This window comes from Carassius carassius, chromosome 7 (genome assembly GCF_963082965.1).
Source record: "Carassius carassius chromosome 7, fCarCar2.1, whole genome shotgun sequence".
NCBI classification, from domain to species: Eukaryota; Metazoa; Chordata; class Actinopteri; order Cypriniformes; family Cyprinidae; genus Carassius; species Carassius carassius.
The window spans coordinates 28141439-28168781 of record NC_081761.1 but is presented as its reverse complement, the minus strand read 5'-3'; the positions used below and the strand labels follow the sequence as shown (position 1 = coordinate 28168781).

Here is a 27343-nt window from a genome sequence, read left to right as displayed (position 1 = left end):
CTTACAGACCACAGTTTGATAACCGTCATTTTTTTTTTAAAGGTATCACAGATCAGGCAAGTAAACAACGAGTAAATGTCAGTGGTCCGCAGAAGAGACCAATGCTATCCTCACTATCTGGTCGATGAGGTAAATCCAAGGCAAACTAAAAAGTAGCATGATAAAAAAGCGCGTTGATAAGGAGATAGCAGGGGACATGACAACAGTAGTGTTTAAACAAACCTACCACCAAGTGGTCAACAAGTTAAAAAAAAGTAAGATGGCGGATCGAACACTTCCGGTGGCTTCACTGCCTGTTGGCAGTTAAGAACGCGATGAGCGATCCAGTCATATATAGATCAGTGGTTCTGGCCCATGTCGGTAGAAACAGGAGCCGGTTCTGAGCGAGTGCCACTCTTGACTGAGCACCACCTCCAGCTCCGGCACCAACCCGCCACCAGCTCCAGTGGAAAAGCGGTAAATAAGGACCAGAACCTGTTCGGTTAGCCAGATTCTTCAAAACATCTTTTGTGTTCCAGAGAAGAAATTCGTATAGGTTTGGAACAACTCGATGATGTTCATTTCCGGTGAACTATCCCTTTAAATAATACAGAATTCTTCACATACTTCTGCACATCTTGGACAAGAAGCAGCAACCGTCCACAGAGCATTCATCTTTAAATTCTCAAAATCAATACCTAAGCAGAGAAAGCCTTTGTTAAAATATTGATAGTTTGGTGCCTTGTTTCTCACTCTCAGACAAAGAATCAATAGCTTGTTTCTCACAATGTCATTGTTCTTCTCACTAGAGAGAAAGAGCGGTTACCTTAAAGCAAGGAGCCATGTCTATCCCAGACACTGATGGGTTTGTTTGGATCCTAGTAACTCTGTTAATCTTCTTTCCTGCTCAAGAGTGGAGGCTTAAAACTTCTTCAAAAGTATTTTACAAACTTTGGGAGATGTACAGTTACGTTTTATACAAACATATAGTTTGACGTACATTTGGGCATTCTGGGAAAACCTAAGGAGTGATAATGAAATTACTGTCAAAAGGCTACTGGAACAAACATAAAAGTGTGTGTGTGTGTGTGTGTGTGTGTGTGTGTGTGTGTGTGTGTGTGTGTGTGTGTTTGTGTGTGTGTATATATATATATATATATATATATATATATATATATATATTATAATAATCGTATTTATTATAATACATGATCATTTTACATGAATAATTGCAGCTCTTCCGAATACTTGATTCTGATAACAAACCGGTGCTACATTCATGTCCTTTGTATCACTCCGCGAGCTCTCTTTTTCATCAAATACTAAAAAAGTAAATAGCTGATTGTCAACACATTGCATCTCAAAACAACAGTGGTAAAAAATGCTTTTTGTGGCCTTCAGTATCGCTTTTATGATGGTAACTTACTTAAAAACCACCTTTTGCAGTATACATTTGGCAAAACATTGAAGCTCACTACAAAGAAAAATATTTACAAGAATAACCAGTCAGAGACAAATTGGAGTTAAATTACGTTACATGTAACATTTTAACTCGTCCATAGAAAGTGCATTTGCAGATTACAATTGTTTATCATATTGCATGTAAAAATATGTAAAATATTGTAATATTGTTTCAGCGTTCGTTGCTAGGCTGATTGTGAGCGGAAGCATACATGCTACATTGAAAATAAGTTATTGTTGTGACAAAGTGCAATTACTTTTGGCACCTAAAAGCTAATAGAAATTAATTGAAGTTCTTATTTTTTTATTTTGTCTTTATGGCTGAATTTCCATAAACCCATCTATTACTCTAGCTTTATCTTACCTGAATTTCCACCTGTGATGCTCGTCAGTCCCGTTTGGAGAGGAGTTTTATGATTATTTGACCCTTCTATTTTATAGCGACCATCAAAGCTGGGTGCGCGTCACGACGCTGAGATTGATGGAAGGATCTTTGAGACTCAGTGAGGGAGTTTGTGTTTGTGAGATCATTCTCTTTATTGTGAGGCCAGAGTTGTGGAGCATTTTGCTCCGTCAGCGCATTGGTTTTGATGTATCCGCGAGCGAGCGCGCACGCCCGCAGTCGTGTGAATGCAGACACATTGATTGACACACAATGGAGCGCGAGCGCCTGTATTCCTATCGGTCAGCACTGTGCATCGTAAGCTACACAATGAGCGGCCTATATGTGGAGAATACAGGGATTTGACCCACTGCATACAGTGAACGTTCTCTCTTTCAAAAATCAGAAACATGTTTATAGTTTGTCTGCTGTCTTAAGTTTTGGAAGACAGCCACGGCAGTTTAGTCATTTTGCGTAAACTTACTCAACCATAGCGAACCCACACATTAAACATTAGACTGATGAGTCTTGATTAATGGTTAGAGAGTCGGACTCACAATCAAAAGGTTGTGAGTTCGAGTTTCGGGCCGGCAGGAATTGTGGTTGGGGGGAGTGCATGTACAGTGCTCTCTCCACCTTCAATACCACGACTGAGGTGCCCTTGAGCAAGGCACTGAACCCCCAACTGCTCCCTGGGCGCCGCAGCATAAATGGCTGCCCACTGCTCCAGGTGTGTGTTCACATGGCTGGCTGTATGTCACTTTCACTTTTTTTTTTTTTTTTTTTAAGATTTTATATTTCAGTTTGAGGTTTAAAATAATTAGATGCAGGTCCTATAAATTCAATTATTTTTTCCCCTTTTCTTTTCTGTTTTACAAAAACATTGTTACAGAATTCTATCTGTATCCTATCTAATTTTCATTTAGGAAACAGATCTTTTTCAAATCTTAAATGAAAATATGAGTATGTTTCTTTGATGCAACAAGACCTTTTTCCTTTGTAATCAAATGTACTATACTAAATTCATCATAAATCAATAATCCACACTTTAGAATATACATGTAGTGTTCCATTAGGAACGTGCTACATACTGGCTGCTCCTCATTGTCCTCACCTTGACCCATGGCCCATAACCCATGACCCAGGCCAGAAGTGTTGAAGTAATGGGAATGTGGTTTAGACTAGATGACTAGCTCACTGTTTACTGAATACTAATGCAAATTATAATGCATGAAAAATGGTATGCCTAAATTGAATCTCAGGAATGAAGGATCTTACCATCTTGAAAATGATTTTTTTTTCGTTTTATGCATTTCCCCCCAGTACATATCTTACTGTGTCATCAGACTGACAAATTTTAAGGCAAGAGGTTTCAAACTATGGCTGATATTACTTTCGTTTCATCCATCACAGTCAAACTCATTGCATTATGGGATTTATTGCTGTTCTGAACAAAGCCATTGACGTAACATTTTCACCTTCTACATAAATAAGAGTGCACTGTGGCTGTGTGTAAAAGAACATATTTCACATAGGAGATATGTTATTGTAACATGTTTTATGGCTACAATTAATAGGCTAACAGTATCATTCAACCATGAATCTTATGTTGTAATTGGTGCTGTTTTGTTGGCATTTTATCCTAAAAATTAACTTTCACACAGTTGGCAGCATGTCTGCCAGAATTTTAACACAGCATATGGGCTGCTTATGAAGGGTAATGTACTTTGGAAATGAGACGCAAATTAACTTTTATTGGCACCACATTAGCATGCATTTTATTAAAAATTTCGTAAATTCAGTGTACATTTGGAAATTTGCCAAGTCTTCAATTTGGCGCCTGATGGTTTGGCTTTGGCCCGATGGTGTTCCATTACACTGACAAATGAGATTTTGTTTAGTCAATTTTAGTGTACTGTTGAAGCAGGCTAATAATGTAGTTTTAAAATGATGAACTTCTACTACCACTATATAAATTAAGCTTTTATGTAAAATATCATAGATCAAACGTAAGAGTGGAAAATATTCCAGTCTAAGCCTTCACTTTGGTAACATTGCTGCTCGTATTTTTCCTTTGGTTTACTTTTATCAGGTTTCCTATATCTCATTTTACAGTGAAATAAACTGCAAGTATTGCTGTAATGGCACTCAATATCTTGTATTTTTTGTCACCTTGTAAAAGCTTCAGAACCAGATGCACATTGACAAAAGGTAAGCTTTTGAGAAAGACTTCTTGGGTTTGAGAAATAAGTATACTTATTCTTAAATATACTCTCTCTCTCTCTCTCTCTCTCTCTCTCTCTCTGTTTGATGATGAGGTGATTTCTTTTCTGTGTGTGGGTTGGTGAGCTCAGCAAGTTTGTTTCTGTGGGCCTAATACCCCCATGCTGGGCGCCAGCCTATAAAAGGGACACGTTTGCTTTCAATACACACGCTGATTGAGACAGAGAGCGGCTACTGACTAACACAGGTAAGAGACTGGGCTCTGTGAGCAAAAACAAAACTGGGAGAGAGCTGATCCCACGTTTAGTCTGGTTGTATAGTCTACACAGCAAGGAACCCCCAGCATGGGCTTGTGTTAGAATATCTCGAACAGCTTTGACACATTAGTCACCGATAGAAGGCAATTAAAATGTAATCCTTTTGTGAACATAGCACTTTATTCATCATCAGGGAGAACTGTAACCTTTTTGTCATAACAGAAAAAAATGAATACAGAAAAGCTGTGGATATGAAGAGAGAGAGAGATATAAATTATAGGTGGTGTGTTAAATAATGCAGTACCAGTGATGCAGGTTTTCATTTATTTATTAAACACAGTCTCCGATTTAAATTACTGTTAATTACTTATTGGGGCGGGTGATATTTTAATTAAAAAGGGCTGCTTGAAGCCTTGTGAGAATCCGGGGCTAGGTTAATTTAATATCTTACGCAAATATTTTGAAGAAGTTGCAAGAATTGTATCATCCAATAGTTCCTCAGTTTTCCATCAGATACCGTAAGGGTCTCATTCCATGTTTCAGTTTGAATATTCAGCCATTATAATGTACCATTTTGTGATATATTTGTAAATTAGTCATCCCGGGCAAATTGTTACGTATGAGCATTGTACGTCTGTAACACTATTGTGAAAGTGTTTCAAAGTAAGTGGGTGAGGAATTCATTCAAGGGCTATAAATGTACTCAATGATTTGTTGGAATGGGATTCGTTACTTGCTTTGAGCAATATTTAGCACTTCACATCACTACATGTCCAACAATAGACATTTCCAGAAAGAAGGCTACCAGTTATTCACGTTTCTCTGCTCCCTTGTTGTAGCCATCATGTCCACTGGTGGAGAGAAGTCCAAGCCTGCCTCCCAGCCTGATGGGAAGGCTGCTCAAACTCAGAAGAAAACTGATATGGGCGTGGGAAACTACAGGGTATGTGCCAGTACAATATTTACAGATGCATAAAAGTTGCACATGATGACTGATGAAAAGTGCATGATAACAAACAGCTAAATGAAATTGAGTGTCAATTTAGTTTCCATAGAAATACATGTGGAAGTTGTATGTATGCTTTATTTTTATACCAAGCTAAACTAAAAACTGACAACTTTAATTGAGAGTTGCATAACAAGCTAAACTAATTAGATTTTCATCTTGTTTTCTCTCTCTCAGATGTATGTGTATGATCAGGAGAACTTTCAGGGCCGCATGATCGAAATCTCCAACGAGTGCATGAACGTGTGTGAAATGGGCATGGACAGAGTGCGTTCCCTCCGCGTGGAGTGTGGCCCGTGAGTGTTCCCATGATCCATTTGGGTGACTTACCAGTTGTGCATTTCAACAATACTCCCATTTTCTCTGTGCTTCTTTCTTTTATTTAGTTGGGTGGGTTGGGAGCAGATGAACTTCTGCGGAGAGATGTACATCCTGGAGAAGGGCGAGTACCCCCGCTGGGACTGCTGGAGCAACTGCCACAGGAACGACTACCTGCTGTCCTTCAGACCAGTCAGAATGGTATCCATCCCTTTCATTCATTATACACATTTGTGGTGGGTTTTTTTTATGTTTTCGTTCCATTTTTAGCAAAATCATTTCAACATAAAGTCAGATAATGGTTCCCTTAGCCATGGTACTCATTCAGAAAAATGAGTTTGATTCATGTTCCCAGCTACAGATAAACCGAAAAGGAAAAATAATAATAATAATAATAGTAATTCATATATATATATATATATATATATATATATATATATATATATATATATATATATATATATATACATATATATAAAATATATATATTTTTTAATACATATTCATGAATATATTTTATGGCACGTTAGCCATGGTGTTTTTGAAGGCAATGCAAATTTGAATCTAGCTCCCAACATTTCCTGATCTCTTCCCTCACATCATTTCCTGTCCTATCTCACTCACTGATAAAAGTGGTCAAAGAAATTTTTTTTTTTTAAATCTTATGCATTTATTAGTAAATATTATACCTTGATCTCCTCTTGTTTGTGCTCCTCACAGGACCCAGAAAAGCATAAGATCTGTCTGTATGAAGTTGGTGAATTCAAGGGCCGTAAGATGGAGATTATCGATGATGATGTTCCCAGTATGTACACCTTCGGCTTTACCGACCGCGTCGGCAGCATCATGGTCAGCTGTGGCACGTAAGTGGTCTCTCATCAAAGAAATCTGAGTAGAGTTTCTGAGTATCTGAAGTAAGAGCTCAACATAAAATATAGATCTGATAGGAGAGAATTTTGAAGTCTGTGATCTATAAGTCATACCCTCACTTCCTAAATCCACTGAGTTTAAAACAGAAATGTGTAGTTTTTCATGTTAAAACACTTTCTTCTAGCTACTGAAAAGCGTATAAAATGTGGCACTATCAAGACATTGACCTTTTTCGGGGGGATGGGCAACCCGTTCTCGTGGGAAAATGTAACTGATTTGCCAGGTGCCAATTTAATATGGATTAATTCGTAATTCATACGTGAATTCCAATAATACATACATAATAAAAGTAATCATGAAAGACTTAAACTTAACCAGTACTGAGGGAAAAGCTAATTGTACGAAAGTGATTTGTTCATTAGTAATCTTCAAAACGTAAAATAGTTATGAATTACCAGGAGATTGTTTGTCTGACTAATGGCAGACTTTCTGGAAACCTGTTTGAAAACAGTCATTAATTTTTATCTTGCATTATACACTTCACTTTTAATTTCCATTACACTCAAACTAAATAAGTTAACAGTATCAAAGCTCCTAATATTTCAATCAACAAAATATGGTATAAATCTGGCACTTTCAAAATATTGTACTTTTTTGGCAAGACCAACCCAAACTCACAGAAAAAAAAACATAACTGTTCTAAGAGGTGGCAATTTCATATAATCTTAATCACACAAAAATGTATGATTTTCAGAAAAAAGCATGAAGGTCCCCTAAACATAACTGACATTGTTGCATAAACAGATCATACAAATGATATAATTTGATTACATTTTATAAATCGCATAATTTATATGAATAAGCCTCCAGTTTTCCAAAACATAAAACTGTTACAAATTACAGGCAGACTTTCTGGAAACCTGTTTGAAAACAGTCACTTTTGTCTTGCTTTTCACACTTCAGTTTTAATTTCAGTTAAACAACCATATTAATGCTCTTAATATTTCAATAAAATAATTTCCAGTGTGGTACTTTTGACCATACAGAACTGAAAAAGAGGCTCTTCTTTATTCTCAATTCTATACTTGAGTTTGACCCATTCTCTATGTTTATTTGTCTTTCCTCTCATTTCTTGTCTTAGTTGGGTGGGCTACCAGTATCCTGGTTACCGTGGCAGCCAGTACCTGCTGGAGAAGGGCGACTACCGTCACTTTAATGAGTACGGCGCTCGCCATCCCCAGTTTCAGTCCGTCAGGCGCATCCGTGACATGCAGTGGCACCCAGACGGTTGCTACACTATGGCCACCAAGTGAGGGCTAGGGAGGATGAGAAAGAGAGGGAACAGGGGAGAGAGAAAGAGAGGAGGAGGAGACGATGAAGGAGGGGGAGGGGGGAGGGGCAAGAAGGAGAGGAGGAGCGCACCACCCGTATGAGTCATCCTGGGAAGGGAAAGAAGGCCAGAGGGATGGAGGTCAGTCAGATAAAACATCACAATAGAAATTTGGCTGCTGATAACAGATGAAAGAATGGCTTTTTCTTCCCCACCCCTCTTCACCTCTTCTCCATTTTATTCTTTCTTCCCTCTTCCTCCCCTTCCTCATCCTCCATTTACTTTTCCCCCTGAGGAAATCAGTCCATCACAAAGAGCCTTAACTGATGCCTGACTCGTGGGGGTCAGGGATGATGATTGACAAGTGTGGGTTGGGGGGCGGGACAATGGGTGGCAGAGGGAAGGGTGCTTTGGCCTAAAGGCCGTGTAAAACCTCCACATCCTTTTGGAACAGTAATAAAAGCAACACCTGTGACCGTTGTTCCTTGTTATCACTGCTGATTATCTGTGTCCATGGCATTTTATTTTTAGTATTAATGTGTCAGGCCTCTCATATCATCAGATTCCCAAAAATTCAATCTACTATCTAACACCTTCAAGAGAGAGACACGGACCAAATGCTAACATTAATTATGCATTAAAGCATCTGTGAAGGGTAGTATAATAAAAAGGCCTTGATCTTTTGGAATGAACATTTTCATACTATGAAATCTGAAACTTTATTGGAGCTAAGCGGCTAAGGTTGGTATGTAGTGATAATAACAAGATACATGGATATAGTGAACTAAAACTTTAAAACTGTTGGATCATTTCCGCTACATTTCTCATTTTCATTTAGTAAAACTTGATGTACTAAAATAACTAAAAACCAAAACTGAAATAAAATAAAAAAATAAAAAAATATATATATATATAAAAATAATGATAAAAAAATGACAAAAACAAAACAAAATTAGTGAAATTTAACTAAATTTAAAATGAAAACACAAGATAATACTAAAAACTAACCACAAAATAATGATAAAAGCTGTAATAGTATATCAGTGATCCTGAAATAACACTGAAACACCTACCGCAATTCGTAAATTGGCAAATTCCTACTCATACTAACAAAATAATAATAATAATAATAATAATTAAATAAATGCATTAACATCAGCCACGCCTTTTTGTACAAATTTTGTACAAATAAACAATACTAAAACAAACTAAATGTGGTAACATGTTTAAATCCCTAATAATTACAAAAAAAAAAGCGCACATAATGCACACTGTGTATCTTAAGCTACGTTGTCATGTGCAAGACAGAATACTTCAAAAGCACCTAAAGTGAGAATATGGTCATAAAAAATACATTTGGCCTGTTTTAGTTAAGAAAGTAAAAAAAAAATACTAAAAGACTAAATTACAGCATACATTAGCATGTATGCACTAAAATAAAATAAAAAAATATGATATGACCCATTTAAACTATTTAAATACAGCAATAATCTAGGATTACTCATTTAAAATGAAGATTCCGAGTAATAAATAAAAAAATTCAATAAAAATGAATAAATAAAATGAATGAATAAAAATGCAAAAAATAAGACCGATATAGTCTTCTGTCATCATAAACAGAATTATTGTGGGTTCATATAACACCTGACCAATTTCTTCATACACATGCATGAATATTATATTATCTTAACATAGCACATTTCTAAACCTTGCTGAATGAATTAATAATTTATTTGAAATTGATGTCATGCTTCCCACATAAGGCCAAAACATATACACAGACACAATTAAGATTCATCACAGCTCCAGCCTTTCCACTGACGTCAGTCGCCCTAAGGCCTCACTCACGTAAACACACACACTCCAAGCACCTTGGGAAATCTAGTAACTCCACATCCTAAGTGTGTGATCATCCCATCTCTCACACTTTTCTCATCCTCACTCTCAGAGAGGTAATGAAGAGAAGACAGAGCATGATTCGGGGCACAGGCTGGAATGATTTAATGGGAAAACAGACTCAGTGGGATTCTGAGGTAATTGAATCTCACTCTTGTAGTTCCACACAACCACCACAAGAAGGTACTAACATTTGTGTTATGTCGGTCTACTTAGTTTTCTTATTCTTTTGCTCCTTTCACACATTTTTCAGCACTTGAAAATAATTGTAGTTGCTTTCTTTTCACAACATTCGAGAAATACGTCATGATGACGTCAACAACAGCATGGCTTCACATCTACACACACATACAGTGCAAATATGCAGTTGTCACCTTAAAGGTTTATTTCTACCTAATCTGACTTCAAAAATATTTCATTAGAGTAACCAAATATGGTTTAGTTATTTAGAATCATATTAGTGATCAGTTAAATTAGATAAGCACATTTGGTTGCCTTAGAAATCCCTTTTACAGTGCAATATCCTCTTTCACTAATGGATATTCTGTATTCCATTTAAACACACACACACAAATCTACAGAGATGTCCTTTGCTGTTTCATCTCTCTGCTTCTGAAGCACAAGCATATACAGACTCTACAAGAGCTGTGTGTGTGTGTGGCAGGTCTCTTTCTTGCGTCACAGCTGTGTTGAGAGTTAGCCGGGGGAGAAGCGCATCTTTTTCTGGAACTTCCTAAAAAGTCTTTCCGCCGAGAGTGATGTAAGCTATTTGTCTCAGTGTTTAACAAACGAGTGGGTGTGAACCTATCAGTAAGATAGAGAGAGTTAGAGAGAAAGTGACAGAGAGAAAGTGGAGGACAGGCAAAGGGTGAAGACACCTACAAAGATGCATATTTATCTTACACACAGTACACTGTATAAAACAGGTGAAAATGTACAGGTGTTTCCTTGAGGAGCTTTTTCTACCTGATCTGACTAAAAACGGGAACTTTTTTGGTGGTTGATTCAGCGATACTATATCATTATTTGAATAAAACCAATTAATTTAGATGTTACTTGACAAAATATTTGAACAATGCACTTGTCATTCAGTTGTAAATTTCAAGGATTTTCATCTTCGATTAAAATCTGGCACTTTTTTCTCCCTCCGTCTCTTCTCTTTGCCACAGCTTGTCCCTGTTTTGCCAGCCTCCCTCTCTCTTTCTCTCATTCTGGCTGATGGTGTCAGTGCTGCATGTGGATCTGCGTCATCGGTGAGCGGTGTCTGATTGACTGAGTTAAAAATAAAGAGCAGAGAGGGGTGAGAGTGTGTGCGTGAGCGAGTGCATGAGGCTGAGAGGCCAGAAACTGCATTGGGATGCTGGGGCAAGTCTGAGGAATCTGGGGGAAGAGCCATATGTGAAGGCAGAGTATTTTTAGTGGGAGAATATGAGTTAGTGTTAGATAGGTGTAAAAGTGGAAAGAGGATGATATATAGTACTCATAACCTTTATTTGGAAAAAGTATCTATATGTAGCGTTCATCTGTTGGAAATGAAAACATCAGAAAACGTGGCAAGAGGATAACTGGAAAATGTGAACATGTAAACTTGCTGAATATGAGCACGGTTGTCATTTTACTCAAGTGTTATTTTACTAATATTAATAAACTATTGTACTTATTGTTAAGTATATAATATTTTTGTTTTCACTTTGATTTTAGTTAAAGTTTTAGTAATCTTGTTAATTTTATCTTTATTTTTTCAATAAATCTTTTATTTATTCGTTTTTGTTTATTTGAGTACTTACAGGGATACTCCACCCCAAAATGATAATTTTGTCATTAATCACTTACCCCCATGTTGTTCCAAACCTGTAAAAGCTTTGTTCATCTTTGGAACACAATTTAAGATATTTTGGATGAAAACCGGGAGGCTTGTGACTGTCCCATTGACTGCCAAGTAAATAACAGTGCCAAGGTCCAGAAAAGTATGAAAGACATCGTCAGAATACTCCATCTGCAATCAGTGGTTCAACTGTTACATTATGAAGTGACGAGAATACATTTGGTACATGAAGAAAACAAAAATAATGACTTTATTCAACAATTTGTCTCCTATGTGTCTCTCCGCATCACTGTCAGAAAATCAACACGTACTGCGCATGTCTACATACCTTACACATACTACGCACGTGCATGACATCACCATTTTTAAAGATTCCCTTATTGAGTGTTTACACGGAAACGACAACAGTGCCTTTTTAAATTTTTTTAAATATGCATTTTCAGTTCCCATAACCCTGTTGTCGTGTAAGCGAACAGGCAAAATTCATAAAACGCTTACTGTTTTTGGATGAAAATGTTGTCGTGTAAACAGCCCCTGAAGCATAGGTAGTTTACTTTTTGCCTTGCTGCTGTGAATATAACACACCAAACCAACATCAATCAACATCAAATGCTGCAAATACAGGCAACAGGAAAATAGCACGTTGGTTTTGCATGGTCTTGTTGATCCTTGTTCATTCAAGGCAGGCATGCCATTATGAAAATACTGGATTATTTCATGTTGCATATCGTAAGGCTCAGGTAAGATGAAGATGTAAAATTAGAAGTCCCGTCTGTACTGGATGTGGCCTCATGACTTTGTTGTTTGCTCACTTTTTTTACTTTCGCTTTTCTTCTCATACACTCATCTGCTATAACAGCCAGTCAGAGTGATCTGTCTCACAAACTGCCCAAAACCAAATCACCACAAAAGCGGAGTCGACAGACACTCAACAACAGTCTGGCATTGGCAGACAGCCGACCGTCGACTTGGTTTGTCACAGCCTTTAGCCAGTGACTTCTCAGACAGTGTTTGAACTTGAAAGTACCTCCTGAAACTGATTTCGGACAGGTTTCTGAGACACCATCACTGTATAATGATCTATAATTAAACAGAGAGAACTTTGGTCATCATCAAGCAAATATTGTAAAACCACTACAGGTGCATATCAATAAATTAGAATGTCGAGGAAAAGTTGATCTATTTCAGTAATTCAACTCAAATTGTTAAACTCATGTATTAAAATAAATTCAATGCACACAGACTGAAGTAGTTTAAGTCTTTGGTTCTTTTAATTGTGATGATTTTGTCTCACATTTAACAAAAACCCACCAATTCACCAATCTCAACAAATAAGAATACTTCATAAGACCAATTAAAAAAACATTTAGTGAATTGTTGGCCTTCTGGAAAGTATGTTCATTTACTGTACATGTACTCAATACTTGGTAGGGGGCTCCTTTTGCTTTAATTACTGCCTCAATTCAGCGTGGCATGGAGGTGATCAGTTTGTGGCACTGCTGAGGTGGTATGGAAGCCCAGGTTTCTTTGACAGTGGCCTTCAGCTCATCTGCTTTGTTTGGTCTCTTGTTTCTTATCTTCCTCTTGACAATAGCCCATAGATTCTCTCTGGGGTTCAGGTCTGGTGAGTTTGCTGGCCAGTCAAGCACACCAACATCATGGTCTTTCAACCAACGTTTGGTGCTTTTGGCAGTGTGGGAATGTGCCAAATCCTGCTGGAAAATGAAATCAGCATCTTCAAAAAGCTGGTCAGCAGAAGGAAGCATGAAGTGCTCCAAGATTTCTTGGTAAACGGGTGCAGTGACTTTGGTTTTCAAAAAACACAATGGACCAACACCAGCAGATGACATTGCACCCCAAATCATCACAGACCTTGGTTTCCAAATGAAATAAAAAACTTGCTCTCATCTGAAAAGAGGACTTTGGACCAATGGCAACAGTCCATTTCTTCTTCTCCTTAGCCCAGGTAAGATGCCTCTGATGTTGTCTGTGGTTCAGGAGTGGCTTAACAAGAGGAATACGGCAACTGTAGCCAAATCTCTTGACACTTCTGTGTGTGGTGGTTTTTGATGCCTTGACCCCAGCCTTAGTCCATTCCTTCTGAAGTTCTCTAAAATTCTTGAATCCAGTTTGCTTGACGATCCTCATAAGGCTGCAGTTCTCTCGGTTGGTTGTGCATGCTTTTCTTCCACACTTTTTCGTTCCACTCAACTTTCTCTTAACATGCTTGGATACAGCACTCTGTGAACAGCCAGCTCATTGGCAATTAATTTTTGTGACTTACACTCCTTGTGAAGGGTGTCAATGATTGTCAGAGACTATTTTGAAGGCTCAGGAAACCTTTGCAGGTGTTTTGAGTTGATTAGATGATTGGCATGTCACCATATTCTAATTTGTTGAGATTTTGAATTGGTGGGGTTTTGTTAAATGTGAGCCAAATCATCACAATTAAAAGAACCAAAGGCCTACTACTACTACAGTCTGTGTGAATTGAATTTATTTAATATATGAGTTCCACAATTTGAGTTGAATTGCTGAAATAAATGAACTTTCCTCAACATTCTACTTTATTGAGAAGCATCTGTATACTAATTTATTTCAAGAAATTAAGTTTAAGTTGAAAAAACCTGGCAAAAACCTAAACAAACTGAATGGCAGCTGCAACTTTCAGATGCCATTGTATTAGTTATGCTTATCTGTCTTTGAATTGAACAGGAAAGTGGATATCATGGACAGCTAGGACTACCATCTATGCTGCCTTCAAAAATGAATCAGAAGAAAGCATATCAGGGCACAGAATTTGATATGATCATTGGATTTGGATTTGCTTTGCTACTTTCCTACCTCCGTGTGCTGCCTATGAACACAGCTTTCAGAAACAGCCGTATACAACAGTCAAATAAACCACAAGTTAATATCAAGTACCTATAATTTCAGATCAAATTTGGTGGGATATTTTGAATTTTTTCACCCATCAACGCAAATAGTTCCAAAATAAGTCAAAGTATCAAGCTTGCATGTTGTCTTGAAGCAAGACAATAAAAAAACACAGAAATTCTGATTTATTCTTTTCCCTGGGCAAAACCACAGGACAGTGAAAGACTAGCAAACTAGCAAATCCCTTTTATGCCAAGTCAACTGCCGGACTTTTTGTTGAAAGACCTTGTACATCTCCAAACTAAATAGTCATAGATAGCTACTTAAAAATCATCAAAAGCCAAAGGCTAAGCTTATGTAGCAATATTTAGCTTATAACTGCAGCCAAATGTAGCTAGTTTAGCTCAAATCATGGTATAGAAATTTCCTATCATTTTTCTATGTGTGTGGTTCACCTCCTCCACATTATAGGTCTCTGATTTGACTCTTAGAAAATGGCTTGGCCAATCAAATCAGAGGACTGGAACAAACTGTTGTATAAAAACTATGGTCACATTGTCACATTCATAGAGAGACACGTGTACGGTTCAAGCTGAGCATCACACAAGCACATTTCCACAATGCACATGCAGGGTCAGTTATACTGTGGCTGTGTCTGTACACAAACATTACACATTTTGCCTTCAGAACACTTGCCCACACTCCGATCACACACACACAGAAGGCAGTGAGCAAACTAACACTTGCATCTCTCTTTTTGAGTCTGACAAAGAGTCAGTGCAGAAAAGAAGGTGAGGAAGAAAAGGAGAGAGAGGAAAACAGCACGGTACAGGAGGAAAGTGAGGATGTCACAAAAAAAAAACCATAACAGAAAAAAAAGGAATGAGGCAGGAAGAGTTAAGAAGAACTGTAATCTCAAAAGGCACATGTGAGGGAGAGCCAGAGAGAAGGGATGTGCCTGAGAGAAAAACAGAAAGATCTAAGATTTATTAGGACAAAAATGAAGGCCGACACGCAGATGCGACTGTGTATCATTAATAACAGAGAAATGGACTGAAAGATGTGGGTCACGGTTATGCAACAACTGCAAAGAGAAGTCAAGAAGTGAAGAGTTTTCTACGCATGGATGTAGGTGTAGATATAGATGTAGAAATAGACAGATATATATGGGTGCCTATAGATATAAATACATAGTGAGATATAGATGTGTAGATGTAGATATGGATAGCTGTCTATAGATAGGGATGTAAACAAGTACACTTTTAGTGCCTATAGATAAAGATATAGATAGATGCTGACAGATACAATATGTAAGGTCCACCTAATTGAGATCAACAAAGGCATCCAATGGTGGACTTGTTGCTGTACGAAAATTTTATTATAACCTCAAATTTAGGTTAGGATGGCAATTATTATTGATTATTCATAGGAGATATATATATATATATATATATATATATATATATATATATATATATATATATGCTTGTATATATATATATATATATATATATACAAGCACACAAACATTATACGTTGTTTGTGTGCTTGTTTTTGTGTGTGTGTGTATGTTTGGGTGTACCCCTTCTTGAAAAATGTCTTTAAAGAGATAGTTTACTAAAAATGAAAATTACTCCATAATTTACACACCCTCAAGCCATCCTAGGTGTATATGACTTTCTTCATTCAGACAAATCCAATCTGAGTTACATTTAAAAACATCTTGGCTCTTCCAAGCTTTATAATGGCAGTGAATGGGTGTTATTTTTCAATAGTTCAAAAGAACTCCAATAAAGCACATCCATCCATAAAGAAAAGTGCCTCACATGGCTCCAGGGGGTGATTAAAGACCTCCTGTAGCGAATGGATGCATTTTTTAAACAAAAATATTCATATTTAAAACTTTATAAACACTAATCTCTAACTTCCGCTAACACGAGAATGTGCCTTTATGGCGGATGAGGTAGGATGTCATTGGGTAATTCTCATTTTTGGGTAAACTATCCCTTTAAGTAGATAAACATCCTCTTAATAGAGACAGGAACTAACAATTGGAATTTACATTGATCAAGTCCTAGACATGGAGAGTTTACACCTTTTGGGGACAGATGGTAATTTGCAAGAAAGACACTGGGAAATGACACACCCTTTACAGTAAGCAACATAATTCTAAATTCTTAGGATCTGTATTACTGTACCTTTTAGTGTACTTCTTGTAAGACCTAGACCACTGGACCAGTCACAGGGAAACATTTCAAATGAATTTCAGTTGCATTAATGTAGAACACGCTATTGCCCAGTATGAGTGAGCTGACTGAAGGAAAGGATGGGTGAGGAGAAGGAAGGGGATGTAATGGATTGGTGAAAAAAGAGTTTACCCACATCTACTCTCAGTGAGATATTGTTGGAGATACTCTGTTTGTATTGTTTGTATCTCAAAAGATCAAAGTGTCAGAAGTTGTTCAAGTCTTACAAATATAGAGAAGATAGATGTCTACAGTACATGTGCATTTAGCCTATGTAGAAGTGGCTCTCAAATAAATGGGTCACAGATGGCAAAAAAAAAAAAAAAAAAAAATTCTGTCTTATCAAGCTTTTTAGGACAGGAACAATTTGATAAATCACTTCAAATATATATAATGTAACATTATTATCATTACCTTTTAATTTTAAATATTTATTTAGATCAAATATTATTATAAAGACAGTATTATATACTTTTAATTACAAATAAATATATAGGTGTGGGTATAGACAGATATATGTATGTTTCTGTAGATATAGTGCACATCTATAATTATAATGCATGTAATAATTGAGTACATCATTAAATCGCAGTAAAAACACAAAGACAACCCATATGCAGTTTTGCATTTCAGAAAGAACAGCTTGAGTATATAAATAATTTTGCTATATTATGATAAAATTATAAGGATGAGAACCACAGCACAGTGACGCAGGCTTTAAAAGAAATGCTTTAGAAAAACATCAGTGACGTTCAGCTTCTTAGTGTACCAGAGACACACTTTGCACTTTGCGATGCATAATTAATAATCCGTCTCGCCCTGTACAAAGATCTGAGAGAGTCAGATGAACACTTTCTAGCCTCCTTTATTCACACTGAATCACATGGAGTTCTTTTCATGATTGTACTTTCTCAGCATGGCATACAATAGTGACACAATCCACAGTACACTATGTAAAAAATAAAAAAGCTTTTCAAATGAAATCAAAGTCGCATCAGGCATTTGAACACAAAGCGTCTGAATGCGCCACTACGCTGTTTTTTTTTTTTTTTTGCTTGGTTGATCTCATCACACTTAAAGAAACCTGTGTGTATTTTTGTATTGTGACACATTCAGTCCATTAGGTTTACAGTCCACTGTATACTTAATTCTGTACCTTTACAGGTTGATGTGGCCTCAGAAACTACTTGGACACCTACAAATACTTTAAAAACGTACGATCTAAATAAGTGGCATCCATAATGGTAATGCCTTGTTTTGATAGTTTAATTTAGACATTCTACCAAATATAAGTAACACTGGAACTACAAGTCAATGTGGGTTTTGGGATTTGTTCCTTGTTCATTTTTTTCTTGTCTTTTATTTTGATATTTTTGCCTTGTTGTGGTTCCTGTCTAGTCATGAGATTCCTTTACCCTCATGTTATCCTGCCATTGGTTATTTTTGTTCATGTGTCATATTCTCATTGGTTGTCTTAATCATGTGACCTGTATTGTTTGATATAAATAGCCCTCATGTTGCCATTGTCTCCTGTCGAGTATTGATGTTGTAACCTGCTGTCGCCAAGCCAAGCCAAGCCAAGCCAAGCCAAGCCAAGCCAAGCCAAGCCTTTCTTTGTTTGTTTGATTACTTTGAATAAAAGCTGCACTTTGGTTCATCACAACTTGCCGTATTAGTATGACTGTCTGCTTAATGATTTTTAGTGGATGTATGAAGTCAGTTCTGCTTAGATTCATGTAAGTCTCAGGATAAGTGTACATAGTTTATCACAGTTACAATGGACATGTTCCACTAAGTGTGGTGACCCAAAAGTGTAGAGGGATCTTAACTCAACAAACTTCTTTTTGTGAAACATTTTGTTGGAAAAGTGTGCTTAAGCTATCTTTCCTTAAAATATTTGATATTTATGCAGTTGTAATGTGATTTTAAAGTGTCAAGTGTCAAATCACTTTACAGTAGATTCAGTTTGTGCATCATTACAGAAATGGATCAAATCAATAAATAGTGGCCGGTGCAGAGTGCATGGCTGCTGTATGAGAAACACCGAGAGGAAGTGGGTCTGTAAGTAGGCAGAGGAGACAGAAAGACAACGACTTACCAAACACAATGCTTCTGTCAAGAAGGACAGGAAAAGTCTGACAGCTTGTCATGGTCTTTTTGTCTGACGCGTGACTGGAAGTCTCTCCCTAATTATAATCTTGTGTTGTCACGGCAGGCAGTGATGTATTAGATGGAAGAACTTTCCAGATGCAAACGAGTGTTTCTATAACTAAAGGCATTTTTACGTCCCATGCAGGGGTTGAATTTATTAAAATAAACACATTTTAACTTTTGGCTTCTTCATCATATTAAATAAATCTTGTTTCCGTATGGTCTTAAAAATATATATAATTATTGCATGTAAAATCATTATAATATAAACTCATAGTAATTCTTTTTATTAATTTTTTTTTATTATGACTGTCGCTCAGTACTGGTCTGATATGACCTAGAATTTTGCTACTAATAAAAGGTTTTATTTGCACTTGTTTTCCAAGGACCCTCCAATGCTTGTGAAGAGCAAGAATATGATGAAATGAGACTTGAAGAAAGTATTGTATGAGAAATATGAAATGTGTGAGCAAAGGAAAATCAAGGGAAATATCACTTGTGAACAGAATATTTTCATTTTGAGTCTATCTATCTATCTATCTATCTATCTATCTATCTATCTATCTATCTATCTATCTATCTATCTATCTATCTAAGGCTAGGCTTTTTTAGGCCAACATTAAAGTTTGTAAACAAACTTTACACAACCAGTTGTGTCTAAAACACTAGGTGATGGAAATGTAATTTGTACAAAACAAATTGGGAGGAAAAGAAAGACAGAATATTTATTAGTGAACATTTAATTTCGACTGGGCCAAAAGTGTCCATAATTGAAGGAACATTCGAATATATGATTTGGGTCTTTCTGTGACTTTACTGAACCAGTATCTAACACTATTTTAGTCCTATGATCCAACTGGGATTGTTTTTTCTTGCACAGTCGAGGCAACATCATTATATTTCCCAGTCTTCAAGATGAGCCACTTGAGCCAACAAGAACGCTTCTAGTCAACCGCAGCACCAATTTTCTGCCAAATCTCTAGTGGACACTTTGCTTCATGAAGCCCGGCGAATGTGTCTAAGATGGATTTCATCTAATGAGAATAATCAAAGCAAACGGCTACAACAGACATACAACAGAGACAGTTACAGAAGAGTCATATAAGACACGTCTAATAGAAACATAATCCATATCTTATACTTGGTGCTGTAGACATTCTCAAATGGATAGCATGTTTAGAAGTTATTTACACCAATAGACTATAAATATTCATAAATAATTATGAAATTGAGAGGTGTAGGTGTGATGACAGTTTATATTAACATGAAAGGATCCTGACACTACCACCTCAGAATTTTACACAAATTCAAACATGTGAATATATACATGATGATCCTAATCAACGCAAAACATTGATAATTAGCAAGACATAAAGAGCTTAAGAAGGAAGAAATAATGAGCAAGCAGGGGAAACGGAGACATAGAGAAAGAGAGACAGAGAGTAAAGGTGGGCTGTGAAGGTACCACAGGGGTTTTAAATGTTTGATTGTGGTTCTGCATCATTAGATTCTTCTGAAACCTGATTACAGCGCTCTGGGCTTTGTTGTAACTATTCTTGTATCCAGACAAGCAGAGCTAAGGGAATTACAGCCCACCGGAAGAGAACAGCGACAGCCTCAGTATATGTGATGTAGCACTGTACGTACGTATATAGAACATTCCTCACTGCACCTTCACTTATATAATATAAACAACAAAGATAGCTACCCTCAATATTACATTAAGCTAAAACCGTAAAAATGCACCACCTGAAAAAAAAATACTGAAATTAAATAAAATAAAATAATTAAATTAAATAATTAAAAACTTACACTTATTTCTCATTTTTGTTGACTTAGGGTACTAAAATAACAAACTAAATAAACTAAAAGCAATAAATGAATAAAAAAGATATATAAACTATATAGAGATATAACATATATATATATAAATGCCAAAAATGTGAAACAAAATTACTAAAACTTTGACTAAAATTAAAGTAAAAGAAAAAAATCTAAAATATTAACAAAAACTAACAATCTATCAATTATACTTATATAAGACAGATTCCTAAGTGTATATATATATATATATATATATATATATATATATATATATATTCATATATTCTATTTCAAGTGTACAAAAGATGACTCTAAAAAAATATTTTTTATAGTTCATTTCAGGCCATGATCCGTTTATGTTAGTCTCTCACATCCAAATTGTATTTTGGCAGCTCACTGTGTCTAGAGAAAAATGAGCTGCCAAAATACAATTTGGGTCTAAGAGATAACCTAAATGGATAGTCTGTGTTTGGAAAGCAATAAACTGTCCCCCAGTTATGTTTTATTCCTGAATGTGTCTTTTTTTTTGTTTGATTAACACAGAAATTAATTTAATACTAAGGTGCTGGTAAATTAAAGCTGTGATGAAACAGAAATAGTGACAGATCTTTTCTTTCATATTGTGACGTACATCTGGGTGAAACAGATTATTGAAAAAGAAAAGAACGATCGGGGCTTGCTTTTATCCATCAGTTCTTCATTGGATGAAAGCAGAATGCAAGTTTGCAGCTGATAGTTAGAAAGTGGTGGAGTTTAAGAAGACTAAATGACTGGAGATGTCACCAGGGAGAAGGATGTAAAAAATATTTATTAAAAAATTTCATGTCAAAGCAAACTTTTTATTTTACACTTCATTTTATTTTCAGTTTATAAATGTACTTTTTCAAAACCTCTTTATTCGACTCCTATAAAGTATATGTATCTGACTCATTTAAACCTTTAAAGTAAATTATAAATTACAAGAATTTGTAAACAAAGTCATCATTTACTCATTTTTCAAAATATCTTCTTTTTTGTTTCACAGTCATGATGTCATCATTTTCACTTTGGGGTCAATTTTCCCATAAATTTGGGGGTCAGACTCCTCAAAACCTCCCCTCCACCCTTTATTATTTCTCCGACGCACAGCAAACCAATGAGGTTCATGACGCAGGACTCTAAAGTTATCAGAGCTGATTTTATTCCGCTATCTCTATGCAACAGGGCAAAGCAAATCTGTCATTATATGTGGGTTGCCACTGGAGAGCACTCCCTTAGGGCACTACAAAGCCACTCTTGGAATACTACAGGGATACAGCTTTAATGCATTAGGCTGCTGGCCCGCACACTAATCAAGCCTTACATCCCTCTAAGTGCTGTCCCATATCCCTCTCGTTCCACTATCTATGAGTCATGTGTCGCTTCTTTGCCTTGTTTTTAATTCCATAAACTCCTCCTTTCCAACCACACTTTGTACTTCCTCTTCCCCCGTCAGAGTCTTTTTGTTGTTGCCCGGTAATTCGTTTTCATACACAATTGTCCCACGACCCAGAAGCTGTCAGTCATGGCGTGCACTCGGCTGACTGTTGGTTATAGGGAAATATACACGAGACATGAAAACCCTCACACACACACACTCACACGTCCAGCTGGTAGGTGTAGGTGGAGCGGGGAAAGCCTGTTCGTTCAGTCATCTTGAGTTTTTGTGGAGGTGGAGAGGGAGGGAGGAAAAGAAAGAGGTGTCCAGAACATGAGCGAATGGAAGAGGTGTTAAATAAACAACATGGACATCCTCGGGTCTACTGTTGTCTTTCAGTTTGTCTGTCTGTTTATTACGAGGATTTTCGGAATGCTAGATTCTGATTGGTCAGTGACGCCACTGACCAGGGCAGCGCATGTGTAACTGACCACTCACACTGAAATCCTATGTTTCCTTAATAGTTGTGCTTCTGTTTGGTCTCTTCATAGTCTCTACAAGGAAACTAATAAGACAATGATCAATGATTGATTGAGTTCTGTTTTCCTGGACACACTTTTTTCACTTACATAATAAAATAATTTCAAGTAAAATCAATATTTCAAGTCCATCTATTTGTTTATTATTGAGTCCTGATCTACCTTTCTGGCTTTATTATTCGTTAATAAATAGCTGGCTTTACATTATTCCTTACAGAAATGGTGCTGTATGACCATAAGCAGCACTTTTCACATATACACTTTAAAAGTAATCAATACAATTGTCACAAAATATATTACTATTGGTTTTAATGATTCTGTGTATGAACTAGTGTTGTGAATGCAGCATATACCTATAATGCAAAAAGCTTTGAAGTAGCTAAATGAGATACACAAAAGGAAAGTGGTTTATGTTTTAGTCGATTCCAGGAAGATGCCCAAATAGGATATGCTGAGACCAAATTTGGTATTGGTTTGTCTTTCCTTTCAGCAGTAAGTGACAGTAATTGCATTCTTTAGTCATCCGTTACCAAATCCCTTAACGATTATCTCAGGCTTATAGCTTTATATTTCTATATTTGAAGTCATGACTTGTGTCTCCAGAGCATAAAGTCTCCACTTCAAACAATGCGTTTGTTTCATTCGGGCATCTCATTAATAATGCGGAGGACAAGATAATCCGAAGGGACGCATAAGCAAAGCCAAGAAACGAGCTGTGTGCCTCTTTCATGTGCCTCGTGCGATCCTCCTCGCATGCTCTCAGCTCAGTCATTACCGGGCACCGTGCCTGCGCTCCCCCGCCCTTTCCAACTACGTCTCCACAATCGTAATTGTGAGCTAAGACGTCCAACTTCCCTCTGTCCAAACTTGTGCGTTAGAGCCCTCCCCTCCTCTCTCTGCACCGCCTTTTCCGTTTGCCACCCTCGCTTGGGCTTGACCCGACTAGTGACGTAGGAGAGATTCCATGGTGCCCACAGCCGTAGGCGCGCGCTGCGCTCGGGTATAAATTGGGCCCGGGACCCATCATTCGGCACTCTCTCAGTCGCTCCGACTCGGGAACCAGAGCATCAGCGGAGATAGCAAGGAATCAGTCGCTAAACTCCTTAGGCTAACTCGCTCTCGGCTTTGGTTCGGAATGGAAACATCAACTTTTACGCGGAGCCAACGCAGCTCCATTGCGCACAACTTTAAGAGTAAGTTTCTGCTTCTTCTCTGTTCATCTTTATAGTGAATATGCTTTTGAAATGCTGAATTTCTTAAGTAGCCTATTCTATTTCTAAGTAATGGAAATGAATGCATTTATTATTAATAATAAATATTAATACATCAATTATTTTAGGATTTAGCATATGACCGAAAATGCTTGGTTTTACGCAGCATGGTTAGAATATATATTTTGTGCTTGATGCGTAAAATGTTTTGCATGAATGCTTTAGTTCTTTGAATTTATGACTTTATTCAAACAAGTCTTAGCAAATGTACGCATATATTTAAAAGTTGAACGTTACATTTGGAATTGCATTTATATTCAAAGAGATCAAAAGAATAATAATCGGAGCGGTAGGCTGTAAAATCTGTCAGTAAAATTAAAGATACAACAAAACACGCTTTTTTCGAACACTTTAAAATGACTGACTTAAGAACTGAAATTCCGAAAAGTTCTTAATGAGAGAAATTATTGTCACAACGTAAATGGATGGAAACCAAGATGTTAGCATAATGTGTAAAACATAACATTTGTAGTAATTCGTTCCGAGTTCCGTGAATTTTTCAAAATCAAATCCTTTTATTATCATGAATTAAGGCAAAGGATAAGATGAGACTTACAGAACATTGTAGAGAGCTCTCAAAAATGGAAACTTGTGCTTTAGCTACTAGGACTTTGTGATGTGACGCGCTCTTCTCTTTCCATCAGGTGCGCTCTCGCTGTGGCTGGTTGTCTGGCTGGTCGTGGTAAAACCCGTTCCTGCGCAGAACTGCCCTCACCGGTGCGTGTGTTACCCGACCCCCATGACAGTGAGCTGCCAGGCGCAGAACTTCACCATTGTGCCCCACGGCATGCCCTACGAATCCCAGCGCGTTTTTCTGCAGAACAACCGCATCACTGAACTGAGAGTGGGGTCTTTTGCTTTTGGAACACAGGTAAGGAAGCGTATGTAGGCTCTTGGTGTGCGACAGAATAGAACATTTAATATTTACATTTGTGAATATACATTTCAAAGTACATTTATGAGATATTTACTAATTTTGTATTTCTTCTCAATACCTTCACCTCATTACGTCTCCCTCCCTCTACCTCTTCCTTTCCTTTCCGTCCATCAATTCATCACATACCAGGTTTTGTGGCTCTTCTCTAACAACATCACCTGGATTGAGGCTGGTGCATTCAGCGAGCTGCGCGATCTGGAGGAGCTTGATCTGGGCGACAACCCTCACCTGCACCGCCTTGAGGGTGGAGCTTTCCGGGGCCTGGAGAAGCTCCAGAGCCTCCACATGCACCGCTGCCGGCTTGCTGCCCTTCCCCATGACATTTTCCACAAGCTCTACAGCCTGCAGTTCCTCTACCTGCAGGAGAACCAGCTCCACTTCATCCAGGACGATCTCTTCTCTGACCTGATCAACCTCAGCCAACTCTTCCTGCATGGCAACCGCATCCGCACTCTGTCCGAGAACGTATTCCGTGGCCTGGTCAACCTCGACCATCTGCTGCTGCACGACAACAGGGTCCGTCAGGTCAATCGCCGCGCTTTCCGTGATCTGGGCCGGCTGACCATGCTCTTCCTCTTCAACAACTCCCTAGCAGAGCTGCCCGGTCAGGCCATGCGTGACATCTCCTCCATCGAGTTCCTGCGGCTGAACAACAACCCCTGGGCCTGCGGCTGTGAGGCTCGTCCCCTGTGGGATTTCTTCAGAGGCGTCCGTGTGTCCAGCTCCGAGGTTCTGTGTGCCTCCCCAGCTTCTCGTCGTGGACAGGACCTGCGCTTTCTGAGGGAGATGGACTTTGCTCTGTGCCCTCTTCCCGACCCCAGCTCCCTCTCTGGCACCACCACCACCACCTTCAGCACCAAGACCCGCTGGTGGTTCTCCAAGCACAAGCCCGTCAGCACTTCAAAGGGCATCTTTGAGAAGACCTCCGAGACCAAGGCATACCCCTTCAAGTCCCAGCATCCCTCAATCACATCTACATCCACAAAATATGAGCTTGGGGAGGAAGAGGCTCTTCTTCCCAAGCTTGACCCAGAAGAGTATTGGGCCAACTATGGCAATGAAGATGCGGGCATCACCTCTTTGCGCTGCTTTGAGCTTGAGTGCCCTCCCGAATTTGACTCTCTGCCACCATCTTCCTCTACTTCTCGCTCCTCATCTTCTGTTCTCTTGCTACTCTCCATGTCTGTCTTGACTGTCTGCATCCATCTTCTTTTTGGCTGAATCTATTTATCTCAAGAAGAACCCTCTTCCCCCTCATTTTCTCCTCTCTGGAGGAGGGAAAACCCTGTTTGCTCAAATTAACTCTTCAATGCCTTGATTCCTGTTTACTATCAGCCTCACCTGTATCTCTGTTCTGTTCAGTTCGAGCCTCTAGTTCCTGGTATCTAGAGGGCACTAGACTGATTTAGGATACAGTGGGTAAGCAGGGAACGTTGGGCGGTACAGGCCCTTAATGGAAAGTAATGAAAGCTGTTCAGAGGGCTTGGTTAAGTTAAGCAGATACTCGGTCCTTCTTTATTTGAGGACAAGTGTATTCTAAGCCGTCTCTGTCACAGTCAGTGCAGACAGAGGATAGAAATTTCCATCTTAGGTTTACGTACAATATTTGTATACTTTTAGACTTTTCAGCCACTGTAAGTGCTTCTATGATAGTTGTAATTATAGCTTGTGATGTCACTACGACACCCTCTTTCCAACAACGCCACAGCTCCATTATTTCGGTAGTTAGTTGGTAACAATAGCAAAATGAGCAAATCTTTTGATTCCCTTTGGAAGCAGAGATCGAATGTTATACTTCGTCTATTATAACAGAAGGGTCTCAAAATCATTCAGGGCTTGAAAAGCACAAAAGGAATGGCGTGCAGCAGCGAAGCAAGATAGATAAAGCACAATGGAGTGATGAATTTGAAAGTGTTGCAATACAACTATAATTTAAGATGCACGGAGAGCGCAAAAGCACATGCAGGAGAGACAGAGAGCACGCACAAGAAAAGGCGAAAGAATTCATTACATCACCCACCAGATATGACAGCAATTATCACTTGTGTAAATATGACATCTTGGCAGAGGGAGCTGTAAATAACGCTATGAAAGGCCTTATGCTTGTCACTGTTCTGAATGGCCAAGAATGTCACTGTGAGTAACATCTGTGATATCATTTGGTCAGTGCATGGAAAGATCAATCTGAGTGTGAATGTCCTTTTTTACTGTATGTCTTTCAAAATACTGTTAATATGTTATTACTGTAAAATACACTACCTACATTGTTCCAAGACTTCCCTTTGTTTATTCTTCCTTTCAAATTCAAATGTAACTGATTGTATCTGAATATTCCAGCAAATTACATCCTTTCTCATTTAAAGTATCAATTTTAAATCCAACCAGTCAACAGCTTGCAGCTATAGTCAGAAAAAAAAGAATTGGCAAAATGCTAAAAACTAGGACTGAATCCAAGACAAGGCGATATATGAAGGACACTGTGGAAAGACTATCTCTTGAATTAGAACTGGTGACTGTAGAAAAATGTGCTTACTGACATATTGGTCGACATTCAG

The 27343-nt window shown here is 37.8% G+C and overlaps 2 protein-coding genes across 2 annotated transcripts; both read left to right on the top strand.

Moving 5' to 3' along the window:
- The first annotated feature begins 5109 nt into the window (after positions 1–5109).
- crybb1l2 (crystallin, beta B1, like 2) lies at positions 5110–8306 on the top strand. The gene is made up of 5 exons (XM_059554433.1): positions 5110–5245; positions 5486–5604; positions 5695–5827; positions 6347–6489; positions 7638–8306. Exons 1-5 carry the CDS (start codon positions 5147–5149, stop codon positions 7807–7809), a joined length of 666 nt encoding a protein of 221 aa, XP_059410416.1. The 5' UTR covers positions 5110–5146; the 3' UTR covers positions 7810–8306.
- A 15238-nt stretch (positions 8307–23544) lies between these two features.
- Positions 23545–27061, top strand: rtn4rl2a (reticulon 4 receptor-like 2 a). Its single transcript, XM_059554432.1, has 3 exons — positions 23545–23773; positions 24496–24722; positions 24918–27061. Exons 1-3 carry the CDS (start codon positions 23716–23718, stop codon positions 26007–26009), a joined length of 1377 nt encoding a protein of 458 aa, XP_059410415.1. The 5' UTR covers positions 23545–23715; the 3' UTR covers positions 26010–27061.
- Positions 27062–27343: the final 282 nt, after the last annotated feature.

Coding starts and splice junctions, on each gene's coding strand:
- crybb1l2 (XM_059554433.1), top strand. CDS start 5,147: ATGTCCACTGGTGGAGAGAAGTCCAAGCCTGCCTCCCAGCCTGATGGG. Junction 5,246..5,485: donor TGGGCGTGGGAAACTACAGG/GTATGTGCCAGT, acceptor TCTCTCTCTCAG/ATGTATGTGTATGATCAGGA. Junction 5,605..5,694: donor CTCCGCGTGGAGTGTGGCCC/GTGAGTGTTCCC, acceptor TCTTTTATTTAG/TTGGGTGGGTTGGGAGCAGA.
- rtn4rl2a (XM_059554432.1), top strand. CDS start 23,716: ATGGAAACATCAACTTTTACGCGGAGCCAACGCAGCTCCATTGCGCAC. Junction 23,774..24,495: donor CATTGCGCACAACTTTAAGA/GTAAGTTTCTGC, acceptor TCTTTCCATCAG/GTGCGCTCTCGCTGTGGCTG. Junction 24,723..24,917: donor CTTTTGCTTTTGGAACACAG/GTAAGGAAGCGT, acceptor ATCACATACCAG/GTTTTGTGGCTCTTCTCTAA.